Source organism: Pongo pygmaeus, chromosome 15, assembly GCF_028885625.2.
Source record: "Pongo pygmaeus isolate AG05252 chromosome 15, NHGRI_mPonPyg2-v2.0_pri, whole genome shotgun sequence".
Taxonomy (NCBI): domain Eukaryota; kingdom Metazoa; phylum Chordata; class Mammalia; order Primates; family Hominidae; genus Pongo; species Pongo pygmaeus.
This window is the reverse complement of record NC_072388.2, coordinates 91,142,114-91,164,978: the sequence shown is the minus strand read 5'-3', so window position 1 is coordinate 91,164,978 and position 22,865 is coordinate 91,142,114. Positions and strand designations below refer to the sequence as shown.

General features: G+C 44.6%; 3 protein-coding genes across 10 annotated transcripts in view; 2 read left to right on the top strand and 1 right to left on the bottom strand.

The window, feature by feature from the left end:
- The window catches only part of CPSF2 (cleavage and polyadenylation specific factor 2), a 41,245-nt gene extending 40,651 nt beyond the window's left edge, over nucleotides 1-594 (bottom strand). The window contains exon 1 of one of the 4 annotated variants that reach the window (XM_054448725.2): nucleotides 346-594. The gene's annotated coding sequence lies outside the window, so the exon portion shown is untranslated. Of the gene's footprint in view, nucleotides 1-124 lie in introns of all 4 variants that reach the window. The other 3 variants (XM_054448724.2, XM_063652025.1, XM_063652024.1) reach the window with 3 other exon arrangements.
- Nucleotides 490-6,423, top strand: NDUFB1 (NADH:ubiquinone oxidoreductase subunit B1). The gene is made up of 3 exons (XM_054448727.2): nucleotides 490-835; nucleotides 4,905-5,049; nucleotides 6,317-6,423. Exons 1-3 carry the CDS (start codon nucleotides 697-699, stop codon nucleotides 6,351-6,353), a joined length of 321 nt encoding a protein of 106 aa, XP_054304702.2. The 5' UTR covers nucleotides 490-696; the 3' UTR covers nucleotides 6,354-6,423.
- A 5,800-nt stretch (nucleotides 6,424-12,223) lies between these two features.
- The window catches only part of ATXN3 (ataxin 3), a 42,733-nt gene continuing 32,091 nt past the window's right edge, over nucleotides 12,224-22,865 (top strand). The window contains exons 1-4 of one of the 5 annotated variants that reach the window (XM_063652022.1): nucleotides 12,269-12,334; nucleotides 13,472-13,589; nucleotides 21,981-22,145; nucleotides 22,684-22,728. In XM_063652022.1, the coding sequence (XP_063508092.1) occupies nucleotides 13,494-13,589; nucleotides 21,981-22,145; nucleotides 22,684-22,728 (306 nt within the window). In that variant the 5' untranslated portion in view covers nucleotides 12,269-12,334; nucleotides 13,472-13,493. Of the gene's footprint in view, nucleotides 12,335-13,471; nucleotides 13,590-21,980; nucleotides 22,146-22,683; nucleotides 22,729-22,865 lie in introns of those variants that run through there. The other 4 variants (XM_063652023.1, XM_054448719.2, XM_054448721.2 and 1 more) reach the window with 4 other exon arrangements.

The window sequence follows — 22,865 nt, the reverse complement described above, 5'->3', positions numbered from 1 at the left end:
CGCCGTAGCCACGAGGCCAAGGAGCTAAAGCTGGCGTCGGTTTAACTCCTCCAGCGCCAAGAGATGAAAGGGGAAGCAGAGGGAAGCAGAAAGGAGGGAAGAAGATCCCGGGAGGGAACCGTACGGGCTGCCGCAAAACAGCTGGGAGCTTGAAACCCATGGAGAAATCACTTCTTTCCCTCGCTGACCACTTCTGCCGGGAACGACCGGGACAGTCGCAGCCGAAGCGGCGGGGGCGAGTCCTCGGGGGAGACCGGGTCGGAGTCGGGGCCCGGCGCTCCCGGAGGGCCAATGACGCCGCCTTCCCCAGCCCGAGGCTCGCTCCTTTCTCCCGCCCTCACTTGCCTCGTCAGGCCTCCCCCAACGCCGTCCACTGCCCTTCCCAACCCCTAGGCGAATCCAGGTTCAAAAGGTAGAAAAGCCGATGCTAGCTCAGCAGCGTCAGGGACTACCGGCCGGCAGAATCCCCACAGTGGCGGCCGCCATTTTGGAGCTGGAGACTAGCGGCGGAGAGGAGGAGGAGGACCTAGGGCGAGACCATCTCCGGGGGGTGTGCACGGTGCTATGGGAAGGCGACGGCGCTCACGCCTGCACGCCTCGTCTGCGTGGAGCGAAATTTTATTCAGAAATTATTGGTAATGTTTGGAAGCTAAAAAAAAAAATGAGAGGAGTCAACCCTGAGGAGGAAGAAGTAGTATGATTTGCTGGCGTCACCCCTCTGCTCCGTGCGGGCGCGGCGAATGGCAGGTCCCGAGGTCGCAGCTTCCACTGGCGCGGGTGGCTGAGTTCCCCGTTGCCCTTGGTCTCGGGGTCGCTGTTGGCACTGAGGTTGCAGGTGGGTCTGGGGAGCCCGGGGGGCCGCCGCGACGAGGATCACGGCGAGGGTGGCGGGGAGGGGTCTAGGCGAGCCCTCGGTGCTGTGCATGTGTGGAGGGGTGATCTGGGCTTCCCCGGGACTTCCGAACGAAGGTGACGGGAAAGGAAAATGGGGTTTTCTTCGGGTGGAGGATGGGATTTCCGGGCCGGAGCTTTTGGAAAGGGTTTTCTGAGGCTGTCATAACAGGAAAACGTCCGTAGAGATGTGACCCAGTGACCGCCCGCTAACCGGACTGGAGAGGAGACCGGCCGGGATCCCACGCCTGGCCTGAAGCGGGGAAGACGCTGCCTCCCCTCCGCGAGCAGCTTACATTCGTCCAAGTCCCAGCCTTCTGTCTTCTCGCTAACCTCGCTCTCTTCCAAACCGCAAATCCTCTTGAGCTGACACCGTTGCACCAAAATGATGCGCTTACCCTTTTGCTTTGCTTTTTTGTTTGTTTGTTTGTTTGTTTGTTTTTTGAGACAGAGATTCACTCTTGTCACCCAGGCTGGAGTGCAACGGTGCAATCTCGGTTCACTCCAACCTCCGCCTCCCGGGTTCAAGCGATTCTCCCGTCTCAGCCTCCCAAGTAGCTGAGATTACAGGCGCCCGCCACCACACCCGGCTAATTTTTTGTATATTTAGTAGAGACGAGGGTTTCACTATGTTGGCCAGGCTGGCCTCGAACTCCTGATCTCGTGATCCACCCGCCTCAGCATCCCAAAGTGCTGGGATTACAGGCGTGAGCCACCGCACCTGGCCCACCTTGCCTTTTAAAAGAAAAAAGTATGGCCAGGCTTAGTGGCTTACGCCTGTAATCCCAGCACTTTGGAAGGCCGAGGTCGTCGGATCAAGAGGTCAGGAGTTTGAGACCAGCCGGGCCAACAGTGAAACTCCATCTCTACTTAAAAATACAAAAATTAGCCGGGCGTGGCGGCACCTGCCTGTAGTCCCAGCCACTCGGAAGGCTGAGGCAAGAAAATCATTTGAACCTGGGAGGCAGAGGTTGCAGTGAGCTGTAATTGCGCCACTGCACTCCAGCCTGGGCCACAGAGAGAGAAAAAAAAAAGCCGGGCGCTGTGGCTCACGCCTGTAAATCCCAGCACTTTGGGAGGCCTAGGCGGGCGGACCACCTGAGGTTGGGAATTCAAGACCAGCCTGACCAACGTGGAGAAACCCCGTCTCTACCAAAAATACGAAATTAGCTGGGCATGGTGGCGCATACCTGTAATTCCAGCTACTCAGGAGGCTGAGGCAGGAGAATCCCTTGAATCCGGGAGGCAGAGGTTGCGGTGAGCCAAGATCGTGCCGTTGCACTCCAGCCTGGGCAACAAGAGCGAAACTTCGTCTCAAAATAAAATGAAAAAAAGAAAAAAGTATGAATTGTATAAGTATGCCAGTGTCAGAGGAGAGGCAGAAATTCAGTCCACATAGTCCTCGCACAGCTTAGTGCTAAGCACTTTTGTTGGCAATAATGTATTGTCTTTCTAGGATGTTGTCATATGTCTTCTCAGTCATTGTACATGATTTATTAGTTTAGTCCAAATGCACACAGGTGTATTTTGAATTCATCTGTATGCACGAACTTTTACAGAAAATTGGCAATCCACCTATGTTTTTATTGAATTAGTGCAATTTATTTTCCACATGATGACTATTACAGGTTCAGCATCCCTGATCAGAATGTTGGAAATCCAAAATGCCCCCATATGTGAAACTTGGGGCCACACGTTTGAGACCAGCCTGGGCAATGTAGCAAGATCTTGTCTCTACGAAAAAAAATTTTTTAAGAATTTTTTTAAATTAGCACCTGTAGCTCCAGCTTCTCAGGAGGTTGAGGTGGGAAGATCACTTGAGCTCAGGAGTTCAAGACTGCAGTGGACTATTATAACTCCACTGCACTCCATCCTAGGTGACAGAGCAAGACTATTAAAAAAAAAAAAAACCACTTTCATATAAGATTACCTTCAGGCTATGTGTATAAGGTATATATAAAGCACAAATGAATTTTATATTTTAATTCAGTTCTATCCCCAAGATAGCTCATTATGTGTATGCAAATATTTCAAAATCAAAAACACTTTGGGTCCCAAGCATTTTGGATAAGGAAAAACCTATAGTTCTATTCCTCCTCATCTACCTTCTGGAAACTCAGCATTTAGAAGCTTTTAAGTACCATAAACATCAATTCAGGAAGGGGTTTCTTAGGCATGAGCTATAATAGGAGCCAGAGCTGTAGAGTGAAGCTGAATTTGAACTCCTGTTCTGTACTTAATAGCTATTTGGATTAAGCTGTTTTCTTATCTGTAAAATGTAAATAATATTTCACATTACGCATAGAAATATATGATGGCTCTGGTACCTAGTAACCTAGTAGTCTTTTTTTTTTTTTTTTTTTTTTTGAGACAGCATCTCGCTCTGTCGTCCAGGCTAGAGTACAGTGGTGTGATCTCAGCTCACTGCAATCTCCGTCTCTTGGGCTCAAGCAATCCTCCCACCTCAGCCTCTGAAGTAGCTGGGACTACAGGCATATACTACCACACCCAGCTAATTTTTTATTTTTTGTAGAGACAGGGTTTTGCCATGTTAACCAGGCTAGTCTCAAACTCCTAGGCTCAAGCTATCCATCCGCCTTAGCCTCCCAAAGTGCTGGGGTTACAGGCATGAGCCACCTAGTAGTCATTCTATAAAAGTAAGTTTTCTTCTCCCTTTGTCTTTTTTTTTTTTTCCTGAGACAGAGACTCGCTCTATCCCCCAGGCTGGAGTGTAGTGGCGTCATCTCAGCTCACTTCAACCTCTGCCTCCTGAGTTCAAGCAATTCTGCCTCAGCCTCCTGAGTAGCTGGGACTACAGGCATGCGCCACTACGCCCACCTAATTTTTGTATTTTTAGTAGAGACAGGGTTTCGCCATGTTGGCCAGGCTGGTCTCAAACTCGTGACCTTGTCCACCCACCTCAGCCTCCCAAAGTGCTGGGATTACAGGCGTGAGCCACCACACCCGGCCCCTTTACCTTTTTTAGAGTAATTTATATTCATATCTACAGTGACATTATTGAATATAGTTTTTTTCTCTCATATCTTTTAATTTCCTTTCTAAATTTAGTTTTCAGTAACTACAGCTTTACCTAAAGAATTCCATTTCTGGCAAAATTGTATTAAATTTATTTTTGCATTGTGAGAGGTTCTAAATATGTTTTACACGTGTAAAAGTTCTAAATGAGAGCCAGGCGCAGTGGTGTATGCCTGTAGTCCCAGCTACTTTGGAGGCTGAGGCAGGAGGAATACTTGAGTCCGGGAATTGAGAGCTGTAGTGCCTGTGAATAGCCACTGCCCTCCAGCCTGGGCAACATAGCAAGACCTTGTCTCTTTTACAAAAAAAAGTTCCCAAACAACATGAGGAGGGTGCAAACAATCAGCTGTTGCAGGTAGAATTTTTTTTGCATACCCTCTCTGTTTCTCTGCTCTGTATCGTATCACATTACTATTGAAGCTAGTAGTAAAATTTAATAAATAGACCCTGTGCAGTGTAATTTTATGTTAATCATTGTCCCGTATGTAATCTTCATCAATTAGATTTTAAAGTATTGTACTACATTCTGATGCCAGGCAAACAAAGAGGCTTACTAGGCTTTTAACATCTATTACATCTGTGTCTATCATCTTGTTTCAGATGCAATTTGTTTATTTTATTGAGATGGAGTCTTGCTCTGTCACCCAGGCTGAAGTACAGTGGCACGATCTTGGCTCACTGCAACCTCCGCCTCCTAGGTTCAAGCAATTCTCCTGCCTCAGCCTCTCCAGTAGCTGGGATAACAGATGCACACCACCACACCCGGCTAATTTTTGTGCTTTTAATAGAAAGGGGGTTTCACCATGTTGGCCAGGCTGGTCTTGAACTCCTGATCTCAAGTGATCTGCCCACCTCAGCATCCCAAAGTGCTAGGATTACAGGCATGAACCACCGCGCCCGGCCCAGATGCAATTTAAAAGCTATTTCAAAAAAACCAAAAAAGCAGTTGTATTTCTGATAATTTTTTTTTCTTTTAGCTATCATGGTGAACTTACTTCAGATTGTGCGGGACCACTGGGTTCATGTTCTTGTCCCTATGGGATTTGTCATTGGATGTTATTTAGACAAAAAGAGTGATGAACAGTTAACTGCCTTCCGGAACAAGAGTATGTTATTTAAAAGGTTAGTCTGCATTTTTTTAAACGAGCAATTGGCCAAATTTGGGGAATATTCTTTTTGATATGTGCCAAAAATGAATAGAAGGGGTAATTTTTCCCCCTTGAGGACTTAGATTCAAATGATACTGCTTTTAGTCTTGTTTGTTATTGAATCCTTGGATAAAACAATATGATTACCTCTAGAATTTAAAGTCTTCATTTAATGAATAGGCTGTTTCAGGTCTTTGAAAGTATCGTCTTTTTTTAATTCAAAGTGCATTTTAATACAGAAACAGTTTAAAAGTAGCTGACCAAAGCCTAGCTTATATACAGCTTCCACATATATTGTCATAGATTATCTTACTTAAGACATGCTGTAGCTGAGATAAATAGTAATAACAGCAACTAGGTGCTATGTTCTTAGCAACACTACCTGAGAGCTTTAGACCTGGTAGTAGAGTGATAGCAACTGGAAGATGCCTGGTCCCATTGTGCCTCTAGAGATGGCTCCTCTGGCAGCAGAGAGTTCCAGTTAGCAAGACAGGATGCCTGCCAGCGGGCATACAACTGGGTAAGAGGAAGCTTGAGGGGCAAGAGAAGTGAGCAGCATCCACAGTGGGTATGGAGAGATGGTAGAAGTGATTCACAAATCAGGGATTTCAAGAAAGAGAAAATAAGCTGGAAAGGGTTTAGAAAACATTTCCAGTGAACTCACTGAGCAGAGATAATAGCTTTCATATAAAGATAAACTAAGTAATTACAATTCTTTAACCCAGAAGAATGAAGCTAGCAATATGGTGAAAGTTAAAATCATGAATGAAAAGAATATGTATGATGAATCTCATATGTAAGTTTTTTAAATGGATCAGTGTAATAGAAAATAAAATATTGACCAGGCGCAGTGGCTCACACCTGTAATCTTAGCACTTTGGGAGGCCAAGGCAGGTGGATTCCTTGAGGTCAGGAGTTCGAGACCAGCCTGGCCAACATGGTGAAAACCCCGTCTCTACCAAAAATATAAAAAATTAGCTCAGTGTGGTGGCGCACAGCTGTAATCCCAGCTACTCAGGAGGGTGAGGCAGGATAATCACTTGAAGCCAGGAGGTGGAGTTTGCAGTGAGCTGAGATCATGCCACTGCACTCCAGCCTGGGCTACAGAGCCAGACTCCATCTCAAAAAAAAAAAAAAAAGAAAATGAAATATTGCAATCATTCTTCTGACTTCCCCTTTTATCTCGTATCACAGTTTTATTTACAGTTTTTCCATTTCTTCCCTTTTTGCTTTCCACACAGGGAATTGCAACCCAATGAAGAAGTTACCTGGAAGTAAAGACTGGCTGGATTATCGAATGTTCACATTTCAAAGTCGTGAGAGAAATAAAAACATGAAGAATCTGAAATGTCTTTCTTTTTGTACAAAGGTAGTCCTTCTAGTAACAAGCATACTTAAAAAATAATTATTAGGGCCCAGCGCGGTGGCTCACACCTGTAATCCCAACACTTTGGGAGGCTAAAGCGGGCAGATCACCTGAGGTCAGGAATTCCAGACCAGCCTGATCAACATGGTGAAACCCTGTCTCTACTAAAAATACAAAAAATTAGCCAGGTATGGTGGCGCATACCTGTCCTGTCAGGCAACAGAGTGAGACTCCATCTCAAAAATAAATAAAAAAATAATAACTATAAGGTACCTGATTGTATACTATGGTATTAAATTTATAATTAGCATTTAATTTGCTGTTTCTCATTTTGAACCACAGTATTATTAAATCATAGAGCAAATTTTTTATCATATATTTTTCAGAAAAATGTCAAACCTTGTGCTTCAATGGGACTTAAAAAGGATGATGCCAAGATTTTATTTGCTAAAAATCACATACTGAAAATTTTAAATGACCTTAGCTTTGGCAAAGCTCTTCCTGTTTTCAAATGTAGGATACACATGGGAAGCGAGGATTTTCAAAATACAACACATAAAACATGAATTAATTTAAAAAATAAGTTATACTTTATCAAAATTTAAAATTTTGCTCTTCGAAAAACACATCTAGAATATGTAAACAATCCTTATAGCTTAATAATAAACAACCTTACTTTTTTTTTTTTTTGGGACGGAGTCTTGCTATGTCACGCAGGCTGGAGTGCAGTGGTGTGATCTGCAAGCTCCGCCTCCTGGGTTCCCACCATTCTCCTGCCTCAGCCTCCCAAGTAACTGGGACTACAGGCGCCTGCCACCACACCTAGCTAATTTTTTGTATTTTTAGTAGATACTGGGTTTCACCATGTTAGCCAGGATGGTCTTGATCTCCTGACCTCGTGATCCACCTCAGCCTCCCAAAGTGCTGGGATTACAGGTGTGAGCCACCGCGCCCAGCTTCAACAACCTGACTTTTTTAAATGGGCAAAAGATTTTAACAAACACTGCCAAAAGAGATATGAGGATGGCAAGTAAGCGCATGAAAAGATACTCAACATTAGTAGTCACTAGAGAAATGGAAATTAACAGCAAAATGAGATGGCACTACACACCTATTAAATGGTTAAAATTAGGCTGGCTCACGCCTATAATCTCAACACTTTGGGAGGCTGAGGCGAGTGGATCACCTGAGCTCAGGAATTCAAGACCAGCCTGACCAACATGGTGAAACCCCGTCTCTACTAAAAACACAAAATTAGCCGGGTGTGGTGGTGCATGTCCGTAATCTCAGCTACTTGTGAGGCTGAGGGAGGAGAATCACTTGAACCCCAGGGGCGGAGGTTGCAGTGAGCCAAGATCGTGCCATTGCACTCCAACTTGGGCAATAAGAGCGAAACTCCGTCTCAAAAAATAGATTTAAGTAAGTAAAAATAAAATGGTTAAAATTTGAAAGACTACCAATTGTTGGCAAGGATGTAGAGCAGCTAGAAGGCACACTGCTGGCAGGAATATAAAATGTAGCCACCAGTGGTTGTCCCACCTTGGAAATAAGTTTAGCAGTTTCAGGTAAAACACACCTACCACTTGACCCAGACATCCCAGTCTGAGTTATTTACCCAAGAGAAATGAAAGCATATATCCGCACAAAGACTTTTACGTGAATGTTCATAGCAGCTTGATTAGTAACAGGCAAAAATGAGATAACCCAAATGTGTGTCAACATATGAATGGATAAAGTGTGTTGAATCCATATCATAGACTACCCAGCTATGAAAAGGCATGATCTACTGATACATCATATGGATGAATTTCAAACTAACAGTGCTGAATGAAAGAAGCCAGATAAAAAAGAACACATGCTATAGGATTCTATTTATATAAATAGAAAATGTTATAAACATTTATATGTTATAAACAATCTTTTTATAAAATTGTTTATAAAAATGTTATAAACAATCTGTAGTAACAAAGCAGTTCAGTGGTTGTCTGAGAGATAAGGTCTAGAAGGTATTGAAAAGAATTACAAGGAGGCTGGGCCAGGCGCGGTGGCAATGCCTGCAATCCTAGCACTTTGGGAGGCCAAGGTGGGCAGATGGCTTGAGCCCAGGAGTTCGAGACCAGCCTGGAAAACATGGTGAGACCCCGTCTGTACTAAAAATAACAAAAATTAGCTGGGTGTGGTGGGGTGTGCCTGTAGTCCCAGTTACTCAGGAGGCTGAGGTGGGAGGTCACCTGAGCCTGTGGAGGGTGAGGCTGCAATGAGCTGTGATCGTGCCACTGCACTCCAGTCTGGAAGACAGTGAGCCCGTGTCAAAAAATAAATAAAATATAAAATAAAAACAATAGAGAAGTAAATTCTTTTAAAAATATTCCTTTGCCTTCAATATATGAAAGAGGAGATTGATGAATAATACTTGAAAAATCTGTAATCAATTAGGAAGAGCAGAATATTTTTAGAAAGGACAAAAATAGCACTAATCAGAAACATTAGGTTGTATTTCTTTTGTTTTCTTTGGTTTGTTTCAAGCATATATACTTTATTGCGAGCAATATTACACCTAAGTCTTTTGTCCTTAAGGGATATATGGAGAGTTTCAACACAATGCTGTTGTGTGTATTTTTTTCTGCCTCCCTTTCCTGGAAATACATGCAGTATTTTTTAGGAAACATAAATTACTAATGCCAAGATCTGTAATAGTAAATTGGATTCTCTCTTGATTCATTTTTTATAACACAATATCATCAAGATTCAGTTATCAATTTTTAAAAACATGGCCGGGCACGGTGACTCACACCTGTAATCCCAACACTTTGGGAGGCTGAGGCAGGTGGATTGTTTGAGGTCAGGAGTTCAAGACCAGCCTTGCCAATATGGTGAAACCCCATCTCTACTAAAGATACAAAAATTAGCCAGGCATGGTGGTGCATGTCTGTAATCCCAGCTACTTAGGAGGCTGAGGCGGGAGAATCACTTGAACCCGGGCAGCAGAGGTTGCAGTGAGCCAAGATTGCACCACTGCACTCCAGCCTGGGCGATAGAGTGAGACCCATCTTAAATAAACAAACAAATAAATTTAAATAGCCAAGTTCTACTACCTCTTCTTGGAAGCCAAATTTTATTAATTGTTTTAGGTAGGATTGAATTTAGGAGAAGATTACAATGAAATGATGCCCTTTAGTTACCACTGATTTGTGTTGCAAGTCCGAACACTTAATATGCATCATAATTTTTAAAATGCCAAACATTTGAAATTCTGTTAAACTATTTCGTTTTGGGTAACAAAATTCATGCCAGTTTGGATTTAATAGGTACAGTGCTCAAGAAGATGGAAATAGCTCTGTGCAATCTCTCTTGTTAACACAAGATTTCTTTTTTTTTCTTTTTTTTTTTTTTTGAGACGGAGTCTCACTCTCTCGCCCAGGCTGGAGTGCAGTGGCACGATCTCGGCTCACTGCAACATTTGCCTCCCGGGTTCATGCCCTTCTCCTGCCTGAGCCTCCTGAGTAGCTGGGACTACAGGCGCCCACCACCACACTCGGCTAAATTTTGTATTTTTAGTGGAGATGGGGTTTCACCTTCAGCATGCCTACATTAAAGCACCATTACATCATACTGGAAGTATTACTTTATATGCTACTGAACTATCAGCTTTTGAGGGGCAGAGGACTCTTACTCTTTTTTTTTTTTTTTTTTGAGACGGAGTCTCGCTCTGTCGCCCAGGCTGGAGTGCAGTGGCGCGATCTCAGCTCACTGCAACCTCCGCCTCCTGGGTTCACGCCATTCTCCTGCCTTAGCCTCCCGAGTAGCTGGGACTACAGGTGCCCGCCACCACGCCTGGCTAATTTTTTTGTATTTTTAGTAGAGATGGGGTTTCACTGTGTTAGCCAGGATGGTCTCGATCTCCTGACCTCGTGATCGGCCTGCCTTGGCCTCCCAAAGTGCTGGCATTACAGGCCTGAGCCACTGCGCTCAACCTTTCTGTTATTTATTTATTTATTTATTTATTTATTTATTTTTTTGAGACAGAATTTTGCTCTGTCACCTAGACTGAAGTGCAATGGTGCTATCTCGGCTCGCTGCAACCTCTGCCTCCCGAGTTGAAGTGATTCTCCTGCCTCAACCTCCCGAGTAGCTGGGATTACAGGCACATGCCACCACACCCAGCTAATTTTGTATTTTTAGTAGAGACGGGGTTTTGCCATGTTGGCTAGTCTGGTCTCGAACTCCTGACCTCAGGTGATCTGCCTGCCTCGGCCTCCCAAAGTGCTAGAATTTGAGCCACCATGCCCGGCCAACACAAGATTTCAATGAAGAAGATGACAGAAAAGGTGAGTAGCCTAAGATGACATAGGAAGTTTACTGGAAGTGCATCTATTTGGTCTATTCTCTCTCCATGAACTCTTTCCTGATTAGCTCAGTAACTTCTATCTCTCCTACCGAATTATTGGTATTTTTTTGTGCCAGTCAATCAAAAAGACTTCATGCATTAATTCATTGCTCTGTAGCAACCCTTGACCTAAAGAGTAAGATTCCTGCACTTTGGGAGGCCGAGGCGGGCGGATCACGAAGTCAGGAGATCGAGACCATCCTGGCTAACACGGTGAAACCCCATCTCCACTAAAAATACAAAAATTAGCCGGGCGTGGTGGTGGACACCTGTAGTCCCAGCTACTCGGGAGGCTGAGGCAGGAGAATGGTGTGAACCCGGGAGGCGGAGGTTGCAGTGAGCTGAGATCGTGTCACTGCACTCCAGCCTGGGCAACAGAGCGAGACTCCATCTCAAAAAAAAAAAAAAAAGAGTAAGAGTCCTCTGCCCCTCAAAAGCTGATAGTTCAGTAGTATGTAAAGTAATACTTCCAGTATGATGTAATGGTGCTTTAATGTAGGCATGCTCAAGGTGTAGCAGTGGCACAAAAGACTTTTCCTTAGTGAACTTTCCAGAAGTAAAAGGAAGAAGCTAGTATGACTAGAGTCTGGAGTGACTGGGGCAGAGAGAATTTGGGGAGAACAGAACAGGACAGGTGGTTTGTCCAGATCACAGAGCTTTTCAGGCCAGCAATAGGATGGCAACAGGAAGTCACTGAAGGAATTTTTTTTTTTTTTTTTGAGGCAGAGTCTCACTCTGTTGCCCAGGCTGGAGTGCACTGGTGCAATCTCATCTCACTGCAACTTCTGCCGCCCAGGTTCAAGCAATTCTGCCTCAGCCTCCCGAGTAGCTGGGATTACAGGTGCCCACCACAACACCCGGCTAATTTTTGTATTTTTAGTAGAGATGGGGTTTCACCATGTTGGCCAGGCTGGTCTTGAACTCCTGACCTCAGGTGATCCACCTGCCTCGGCCTCCCAAAGTGCTGGGATTACAGGCGTGAGGCACCTCGCCCGGGCTAGCTATCATTTTTATACAAGGCTAGGTTTTGGGAGAATGTAATGATGGTTTTTTCTTACTAAACTTTCAGTGCAGGAGGAGGAGAAAGAAAGTAAATAGTTATATGAACTCAGTAGAAACTACAAAGTGGAAAACAAAAAGAACATAGAACCCAGGTGAGCGGTCCAGACCTCCCCCTAGAAACCTAAGAATCCATAGAAATGGGTGGGAAGCGGAGAAGATCCTCCAGACAGCAGGTGGCGATGTAGCATCCCCCAGAAGGCCCGCTAACAGAAGCTAAGAGGACGCGCTACCAAGGTCACGTGTCCCCGGCGTTCACTCGCTCTTCGCTTACGTCACTCGCGGGTGATTGGCCTGCGTGCGGCACGTGGGTGGGGTACCAGGGTGGGCCGCGGAGGGGCGGGGTGGGCGGAGGAGAGGGGCAGGGGGCGGAGCTGGAGGGGGTGGTTCAGCGTGGGGGCCGTTGGCTCCAGACAAATAAACATGGAGTCCATCTTCCACGAGAAAGTGAGTGTCCGCGTTCGGTGGGGAGCCGTCTGCCGCGCGGTGGCGGGCGTGGAGCGCGGCATCACCGCCTGCCGGAGGGCTGGGTGGGGCCGGAGTCGCCCCCATGCCGATCTCGCCCGGCGAGGGGCGACGCCGCAGCCTCCCGCCTCCTCGCCTCGGTGAGGGGAGCATCATCTACGCCCCTACTTCCCCCGCGGCCCCCGCCCTGGGAGCCGGGAGCGAGTATGGGCGGGGCCGGGGGTGTCTCGGGACACGGGAGTGGGGTGGCGCCCAGTGGATTTGCTTCTGCCTTTCTCCGTCACTTTCCATCGCTTTTCGGAGGATTCCTTCACCCCTCCCCAATCCTTCCCTCTCCCTAGGGTCTAGCTAGAGTCATCTCTGGGACACTTCCCTCAACCCCTCCTACCCTAATCCTGGCAGAATTAACTTTTCCTCCTCCGGATTGCTCAATTCTATATTGGAGTCTTCCCTACACGTAGATCTTTGGGGTCTTGTTCGTGTCTTTCCCCTGCACTAGGTCCGCGAGCCTCCCGAGGGAGGAGACCTTGGCTCGCCCACTGTAGGGCCTGACACTTAGGAAGTGAAGTAGGAAAACCGGCGTGCCCCTAAACAGGGAAGTCGTCACAAGAGTTTTTATTACGGGATGTTTGGGTTTGGTTTCTTTTGGTACTCCCATCTTTCCGGAGCAGGCGGCCAGCTTTGTTTTTAGGTATTAGGAGTGGACTGGGTTGATTTTATTGTGGTCTGCCTAGCCTGTCTCTTTAACTCTTCAGTGACCATGCACTTGAAGATACTGTTTGTGATATGTGAAGAAACTCCTCGTTTCTCACATACTATTATCCAGCCATTTGGGTGTGAGTGAAGCCTTCCCCAGGACAGCTTTGGCACATGGTATCTCGTTTCATAATAGTTTCGTGTTTGGAAAGAGTTGCTGGTAAGGCTATTGTTTAATAGGAGGAGCAAAGGGTTTTTGTTTTATTAAATACTTATAAATGATCATTTATCCCAGACATTTAAAATTCACACACACACAACAAATAAAGCAAAGACAAAAGAATACATTTACCAAATGTAAATCTGTAGTATAAATCTTTTTTTATTTTTATTTTAAAAATGGGGTCTCATTCTGTCACCCAGGCAGGTGTGCAATGGAGAGATCATGGCTCACTGCAGCCTTGACCTCCTAGGCACAAGCGATCCTCCCGCCTCCGCCTCCAGAGTAGCTGGGACTACAGGTGCATATCGCCAGGGCCAGGTAATGTTTTTGGGAGAGACGGGGGGTCTCGCTGTGTTGCCCAGGCTGGTCTCGAACTCCTGGACTCAGTTGATTTTCCTACCTCAGCCTCTCGAAGTGCTGTGATTACAGGCGTGAGCCACTGTGCCTGGAACAAATTGTTAAGTACAATGCTTTTCATTGTAGAAAATATCTCGGAAACTTTTGAAATAGGCTGATGTTCAGTGGGGGAGGAAGGACTCAGTCCTATAGTTGTCACTAATTTTTTGACTTGATTGACATGACTCGTAAATCATAGACAATAGAGATTTGGTTGCTTGGCTGAGTAGAGTGGGTGAAAAATACACACGTACTTTTTTTTAATTTTTTTTTTTTTTTGAGATGGAGTTTGGCTCTTGTCACCCAAGCTGGAGTGCAATGGCACGATCATGGCCCACTGCAACCTCCGCCTCCCCGTTCAAGCAATTCTCCTGCCTCAGTCTCCCCAGTAGCTGAGATTACAGGCGCCTGCCACCACGCCCAGCTAATTTTTGTATTTTTAGTAGAGACAGGGTTTCACCATGTTGGCCAGGCTGGTCTCCAACTCCTGACCTCAGGTAGTCCACCCACCTTGGCCTCCCAAAGTGCTGGGATTACAGGCGTGAGCCACCGCACCTGACCATATTTTTGTTATTAATTTTCAAAGGCCTTGGTGTGGGACCACATTTCAACATGGAAGGCCTTAAACATGTTCCACACTACTTCCTGAGAATTAGACAAGATTTTTAACAATATTGTTACCTAGTTGGGACACATTTCTACTGACCCATGGGATCAAAAAAAGCTGGGTGCTAGCCTAGTGAAAATCTACTTACCCAAAAGAAATCCCTCTTAGTCTGGGTGCAGTGGCTCACACCAGTGCTTTGGGAGGCCCAGGTGGGCAGATCAGGAGGTCAGTAGTTTGAGACCAGCCTGGCCAACATGGTGAAACCCCGTCTCTACTAAAAATACAAAAAATTAGCCAGGTGTGATGGCAGGCACCTGTAATCCCAGGTACTCGGAAGACTGAGGCAGGAGAATTGCTTGAACCCGAGAGGCAGAGGTTGCAGTGAGCCGAGACCGTGCCACTGCACTCCAGCCTGGGCAACAGAGCGAGACTCCGTCTCAAAAAAAAGAAAAGAAAAAAGAGTCCCTCTTAATTATCAGCGTGTGTATAGGCCTACAGATACTTCAGGAATACCTTTACCATTATCATCAACTTGTATCTACACAGCACGTGAAGATTCAACAATTTAGTTTTTTGGGCGTCCTCAAGAGTATGCACCTATAACCATATGGCCCAATTGTTAATCTCCTATACAGTCCATTCTGGGAATGTTTGAGCCATTTTTCAGCTCACTGCCTTCCCCTCTGCAATATACCTTTAACCCTTGCTGGGTCCTGGGTTTGGAGAGCCAGAGAACCAACTTTGGCCCTAAAGAAGCTGTGTAGGTAGGAATATCTGCCTACAAAGGGCCTTGTAACCATTTCCTCTTGGAACCTTGGTTTCCTCTTTCTGAGTTGTCACTTTGAGTACCCTTTATTAAGTTAGAAATGTAAAAACAGTTTCTCACTGCTATATCTGCAGTGCCTGAGAGAGGGCCTGGCACAGAGTAAGTACTCAAAAAATATTTGAATGGGGCCGGATGTGGTGAGACCTGTCTCTACAAAGAATGAACAAAATTAGCCGGGCATGTTAGCACATGCCTATAGGCTTGGGAGGCTGAGGTGGGAGGATTGCATGAGGCTGGGAGGTCGAGGCTGTAGTGAGCCACGATCGCACCACTGCACTACAGCCTAGAGGACAGAGCAAGATCCTGTCTCAAAAGAAAGAAATGTATATATTTGAATGGATAAAGAGACAGCTTTGAGTTTCTGAGATATATATGGTGCTGTTTATCTAAAGTAAACAACTTTTCTGTAAATATTTTAAGGCTTTGCAGGTCAGCTGTAGTCTCTGTCACACATTCTTATTTGTGCATGTTTTTCCCAACCATGTAAAAATGTAAAGTGCATTCTTAGCTACTGGGGCAGGTTGAATTTGGTACATGGGCTAGAGTTTGCCAACCCCTAACTTAAACCTTTGTACTAAGTTTATGACCACTAACTACTGGATTTTTGTTGTTGTTTGTTTTAGTTCTGGTGCCTGCTTTCTGTCTTTTTTTTTTTTTTTAATCCTCTTGCTGATGTTTCTTGGTGCAGTCACTGTGCCATTTGTATTGGTGCTTTTAATGTAATGCAAACTGGTAATGATATCTAAACTTGCTGGGGTTGTACATAAAATTATTGAAAAGATGCTGAGCATTGACTCTGTGGCATTCATTATGCCCTTTTGTGATTGCTGGATTTTAGCCATCTTTAGGACATTTGAGCTTTAGGAGAAGCCAAATTCTGTATAAATGACTTGAAGTGCTAGTAGCACAGATTTTGAAACCTATGCCTGGGTTTGAGTCTCAGCTCTGCCTTTTACTACCTGTGTGATCCTGAGCAAGTTACTTAGTATCCAAGTTACTTAGTATCCCTGTCCTCTAGTTTCCTCCTCTGTAGTGTGGGGATAATAACATAGACATAACCTGAGAGTTAGAGTGTAGAGAAGGCTCCCTGGCAGATAGTGCTGTAGAAGTACTGGCCATTGCCATTACTCAGATGCTTGTGTTTGCTGAACCTCATAGTAAGGGCTCGGAGAGCACTAAGAGGAGGTGAGAAATGCTGCTAGATTGACAGCTTGTCCCCAGATAGCCCATTCCTTAGAGCACCTTAGGTTTATACCTGATTTGTGTTGTAGTTAGTAGTGTCTCTGATAATTTGAACTAGTTTCAGGTTGGTCTTGAAAACCTGGGGAGGTTGGGGGTAAATGATTTGGTAGCAGTTCTCTTTTGTGATTTTATAAATTATCTTTGTAGAACTGCAGTTTGCTAATTCTCTGAGCCCAACACAATGAAGTCTGGGCCTAAAATCGTAGGATTTCTTTTTTTTTATTTTTAATTTATTTATTCCCTCCCTCCCTCCCTCCCTCCTTTCTTCCTTTCTTCCTTTCCTCCTTTCTTTCTTTCTTCGGAGTCTCGCTCTGTCACCAGGCTGGAGTGCAGTGGCACGAACTTTCTTCAGAGTCTCACTTTGTCACCAGTCTGGAGTGCAATGGCGCGAACTCAGCTCACTGCAACCTCCGTCTCCTGAGTTCAAGAGATTCTCCTGCCTCAGCCTCCCGAGTAGCTGGGACTATAGGCGTGTGCCACCATGCCCAGCTAATTTTCTTATTTTTAGTAGAGATGAGGTTTCACCATGTTGGCCAGGATGGTCTCAATCTCTTGACCTCGTGATCCACCTGCCTCAGCCTCCCAAAGTGCGGGGATTACAGGTGTGAGCTACCACGCCCGGCCTATTTTTTATTTTTTGAGGCAGAGTCTCACTCTGTCACCCAGGCTGGAGTGCAGTGGTGCAATCTCAGCTCACTGCAACCTCCACCTCCTGGGTTCAGGTGATTCTTCTGCCTTAGCCTCCCGAGTACCTGGAACTACAGGCGCCTGCCACCACACCTGGCTAATTTTTGTATTTTTAGTAGAGGCGGGGTTTCACCATGTAGGCCAGGCTGGTCTCGAACTCCTGATCTCAAGTAATCCACCTGCCTTGGCCTCCCAAAGTGCTGGGATTACAGCCATGAGCCACAATGCCCAGCCAAATCATGAGATTTCAATACTGCTGAACTTTGATTATGGCAAAGTGAACTTCTGCTTTGATTAAAGCTTGATGAGAGAGGTAGCTGGGGATAGTTTGAGATAGAGGCAAAGCAGGAAAATGCATAATCTTAGGTGGGCTCATTGTCATTGTACAATTCTTTTGGTCCATGTAGAATTTGATCCGTCCTATGACTTAAGTTATGTTTATTTTTGTTTTTATTTTCATTTATTTTGTTTCTTTTTGAGAGACTTGATGTTGCTCTGTCACCTGGGCGAGAATACAGTGGCACAATCTTAGCTCCGTGTAGCCTTGAACTCCTGGACTCAGGTGATCCTCCCACCTCAGCCTCTCAAACAGTTGAGATTACAGTATGAACCACTGTGCCTAGCCTTAAGTGATTTTTAAATTTGTACTGAACAGTTTGTCCTTTCCTTCCGTTAAATCATATTAGAAGTACAGAACTTGATATTTCCTGTAGCAATACAGTTTTTCTTTGGTGAAGTTTGATTTCAAGTACTTATTTTTCATAATTTAAAGCTATTTTTTATAGAGAGAATTTTAATCAAATATTTGGATGTCACTATTGCTATATATGGTATTAAGTATGGTGACCATAGTTTGTAAACTCCGAACTGACAGCAGGACAGGAAATTTGTGTTAGCAAAGGCTTTTTTCTTACTGTTTGAATTTTTAAAAAATTAAATACAATACAGAGAGGAGCACACAAATCATTAAGAGTACAGCTCAGCGAATTTTCACAAAGTGAACATGTGTAAACAGCAAGTAACAGAAGATTTACCTGCATCCCATAACCTCCCATTATTCCCTTTTCTAGGTACTCTCTCTCCACTGCACTCCCACCAAAAATAACCACTTTGTTGAATTCTGACATCATAAATGAGTTTTGCCTGGTTTTGAGCTTTTGTGACTGGAATCGTACAGTGTATATACCCTTTTGATTCTGTCCTCTTTAGTTTACCATTGTTTGAGAAATTTATCCATACTGTTCCAGGTAGCTGTAGTTAATTCATCCTCATTGTTACGTAGTATTCTTTTGTGAGTAAACACGATTTCCATTCTACTGTGATCCCAGCTATCCATTTGGGTCGTTTCCAGTTTGGGGTCCATTACAAATAGCAATGCTATCTGTAATGCTATTTTGTATTACTACAAATAGTAATGCTATTTGTAGCACAAAAATACTGCTTTTGTGAACATTCTTATACATATCTTTTGATGAATGTATGTTTGCATTTCTGTTGTTTACATTATGTACCTAGTAATGGAATTGCTAGATCATAGGAGATGTATATATTAAGTTTTAGTAGATGCATTAGTAATTATTAGTTATTATTGGTTATACCAATTTATCCTGTCATCAGTAGTATACAACAGTTTCTGTATCTCTAATCTCCAACATTTTAGCCATTTTAGAGTTTGTGTAATAACACATTGTGGTTTTAATTTACATTTCCCTGATGACTAATGAAGTTGAGTACCTCTTTTGTGTCCTTTATAGCCATTTGGCTGTCTTGTGAAGTGCTTGTTTGTCTTGCCTATTTTTCTTTTCTTTTCTTCCTTCCTTCCTTCCTTTCTTCTTTCTTTCCTTCCTTTCTTTCCTTTCTGTCTGTCTTTCTTTCTGTCTGTCTTTCTTGTCTTTCTTGTCTTTCTTGGTCTTGCCCTGTCACCCACGCTGGAGTGCAGTGGTGCAATCTCAGCTTACTGTAGCCTCGACCTTTTTGGGGCTCAAGTTATCCTCCTTTCTCAGCCTCCCAAGAAGCTGGACTACAAGCACGCACCACCATGCTCAGTTAATTTTTTATTTTTTGTAGAAATGGGGTTTCACCATGTTGTCCAGGCTGGTCTCAAACTTCTGGGCTCAAGTAATCCTCCTGCCTTGGCCTCCCAAAATGCTGGGATTACAGGCATGAGCCACTGCAGCCAGCCTTGGCTATTTTTCGAAAGGATATAAGTAGAACATCTGTATATCCCTTCAATTTGCGTATTATTCAGTAAGAGTTGCACTCTGGTAGTAGAAATATAGAAGGAAGAGAAAGAAGCGGAAACAAAAAGTCTATTCTCATGAGAAGACTTGGGGGATAGTGTTCTCTAGCTCCAAGCTACTTATTCCTTACGAAAAGTTGAAGATAAACTTATCTCAGACTGAGGCTGTCTCAATCCTGTCTTCCTATTCCATTATACACATATAACCCATATTTTTTTCACCAGCTGAATTTTGTTCCTAGAAAATTGATTGATCAGGAAAAATACCCATCTTGCAAGGTGGTTCTCTTTAGAGTCTACTGTGTGACATAGCTCAGGACAAATTGCGTGATGTCAGATAGGTTGGGTTAAGGAATAGACCTTATTGGGGAAAGAGAGAACTTGGAGGGCCAAGGTTAGCAGGAGAAGGAAATGTTCTCTCATCTGCCGTCAATTCAGGGAGGGGCAAACCTGGTGTCTGTGTTCACAGGGAGGGATCCATCCATCCGTGATTCTCCCTTATCAGGTAGCATGGGAAAGCTACACTGTTGCGGGGAGGAGGGTCACACACAGGCTACTTAGTACCAGGCAGCACCCTGGACTTGGATTCAGGTTGCCAGTTGTGTGAGAAACTGCCCAGCACCTGAAGGCCCTGAACCCATGGGAAGTTGTACCTACCTCCCATGAGGAGGAAGCCTGTCATCCCATGGGAGCTGAGCTTAGGTGCAGTCCCTCTTGCTGGCTTGTCCAGGAGTGAGCTCCAGAGTTGTTTGGGACAGTTCTGCTCATTGCTTTACACTGTGTGTACATTATCTGTAGAGTTCCATGAAGAGAACTTCAGCTCTGTAACTGCAAATTTTAACATGGAACAGAATTTTTCTCACCTGTATTAATTCTTAAGATTTGAAATTCTATCAACAAGCATTTAGATTGTGTGGAGTTTTTTTATTTTTATTTTTGGAGACAGAGTTTTGCTCTGTCACCCAGGCTGGAGTGGCAGTGGCATGGTCTTGGCTCACTGCAGGCTCTACTTTCCGGGTTCAAGCGATTCTCATGCCTCAGTGTCCTGATTAGCTAGGACTACAGGTACACACCACCATGCTGGCTAATTTTTGTATTTTTAGTAGAGACGAGGTTTCGCCGTATTGGTCAGGCTGGTCTCGAACTCCTGGCCTCAAGCAGTCCACCCGCCTCGGCCTCCCAAACTGCTGGGATTACAGGTGTGAGCCACCATGCTTGACTGACATTATCGTGTTAAAAGAATAAATGTTCGAGGGAGCTGGGCACAGTGGCATGTTTCTGTAGTCCTAGCTGCTCAGGAGACTGAGGCAGGAAGATCCCTTGAGCCCTGGAGTTCAAGTCCAGCTGGGGCAACATAGTGAGATCGCTCTTTTAAAATAAATAAATAACTGTTCTAGGGACTAAAATTTCCTTTCACCATTAGTAATTTACTGTAGAATCTCCAAGAATGAACTTATTTTAGGCACTGAAAATGAGGGAGACTAAATGTTTTATACAGTAGTTTTTAGTAAAATATGAGATTTGATACATTTGATAGATGATAATGTTTGTTTAAAATAATTCTTAAATTTTTGATCATGTAATTATAGTTTCATTAATGGTAGATTTGTAAAATAAATGTTAACAAATGAAAATGCATGTACTTATGTTAATTATACTTATCTAAAGCTGAAAGTTCAGTTCAACTGTGTTAAAACATAGTTGGGGCCGGGCAGGGTGGCTCATGCCTGTAATCCCAGCACTTAGGGAGGCCAAGGCGGGCAGATCACGAGGTCAGGAGATCGAGACCATCCTGGCAAACATGGTGAAACCCTATCGCTACTAAAAATACAAAAAATTAGCCGGGCGTAGCGGTGGGCTCCTGTAGTCCCAGCTACTTGGTAGGCTGAGGCAGGAGAATGGTGTGAACTCAGGAGGCAGAGCTTGCATTGAGCCGCGATCATGCCACTGCACTCCAGCCTGGGTGACAGAGCGAGACTCCATCTCAAACAAAAAAAAAAAAAAAAAAGTTGGCCAGGTGCGGTGGATCACACCTGTAATCCCAGCACTTTGGGAGGCCAAGGCAGGCGGATCACAAGATCAGGAGTTTGAGACCAGCCTGGCTAACATAGTGAAACCCTGCATATACTAAAAATACAAAAATTAGCCAAGCATGGTGGTGCATGCCTGTAGTCCCAGCTACTTGGGAGGCTGAGGCAGGAGAATCACTTGAACCCGGGAGGCGGAGGTTGTGGTGAGCTGAGATTGCTCCACTGTACTCCAGCCTGGACAACAGAGCAAGACTCTGTCTCAAAAAAAAAAAAAAAAAGGTTAATGATTAAATTATTTAGGGGAGCTAGGCGCGGTGGCTCACGCCTGTAATCCCAGCACTTTGGGAGGCCGAGGCGGGCGGATCACGAGGTCAGGAGATCGAGACCATCCTGGCTAACACGGTGAAACCCCGTCTCTATTAAAAATACAAAAATTAGCTGGGCGTGGTGGCGGGCGCCTGTAGTACCAGTTACTCGGGAGGCTGAGGCAGGAGAATGGCATGAACCCAGGAGGCGGAGCTTGCAGTGAGCCAAGATAGCGCCACTGCACTCCGGCCTGGGCAAAAGAGCGAGACTCTGTCTCAAAAACAAAACAAAACAAACAAAAAAATTATTTAGGGGAAAATACTGTACAATTCTGTTTAACAAGTCACATTTTAATTTTTTCTTTTGGAAATATTAGCAAGAAGGCTCACTTTGTGCTCAACATTGCCTGAATAACTTATTGCAAGGAGAATATTTTAGCCCTGTGGAATTATCCTCAATTGCACATCAGCTGGATGAGGAGGAGAGGATGAGAATGGCAGAAGGAGGAGTTACTAGTGAAGATTATCGCACGTTTTTACAGGTACTGATTTTAAACTCACTAAGTTACTTTTTTTTTTTTTTTTTTTTTTTGGAGACAGAGTCTCGCCCTGTCGCCCATGCTGGAGTGCAATGGCGCAATCTCGGCTCACTGCAACCTCGCTCCTCCCGGGTTCAAGCGATTCTCCTGCCTCAGCCTCCCAAGTAGCTGGGATTACAGGCACATGCCACTATGCCCGGCTAATTTTTTGTATCTTTGTTAGAGATGGGGTTTCACCATGTTGGTCAGGTTGGTCTCGAACTCCTGACCTTATGATGCACCTGTCTCAGCTTCCCAGAGTGCTGGGATTAGAGGTGTGAGCCACCACACCTGGTCTGCATTTCTTTTAAAAATGTGGATACTATTTAGAAAAGGATGGGCCATTCTTCCTATAGGGATCTGACTGGTGAATTATAACTGTGCTGTTAACTTTGGAAATGGGAATGCACAAGATGTTGTTTTAAATATGCACACTAATGACAGTTTGTATCCTTCTTTCCCCACCGCCACCCTTGCTTCAACTACCTGTCAAAATTAACAGCAGCCTTCTGGAAATATGGATGACAGTGGTTTTTTCTCTATTCAGGTAAGTAGTCACAGGCATGTATTATGTGTTGCTGACATCCCAGGCACCGTTTCACTGCCTTTCAATAGTCACTGTAACAAGGCGATCTTTAGAAGTTCTTCTGCCTACAGAGTATAAGATTATACTCTAGAGTACTA

What these genes read in the sequence shown, in the direction of transcription:
- NDUFB1 (XM_054448727.2), top strand. Translation starts at nt 697, where the DNA reads ATGATTTGCTGGCGTCACCCCTCTGCTCCGTGCGGGCGCGGCGAATGG. An exon ending in TGTTGGCACTGAGGTTGCAG is followed by an intron (nt 836 to 4,904) that starts GTGGGTCTGGGG and finishes TTTTTCTTTTAG; the next exon opens with CTATCATGGTGAACTTACTT. An exon ending in AAGAGTATGTTATTTAAAAG is followed by an intron (nt 5,050 to 6,316) that starts GTTAGTCTGCAT and finishes CTTTCCACACAG; the next exon opens with GGAATTGCAACCCAATGAAG.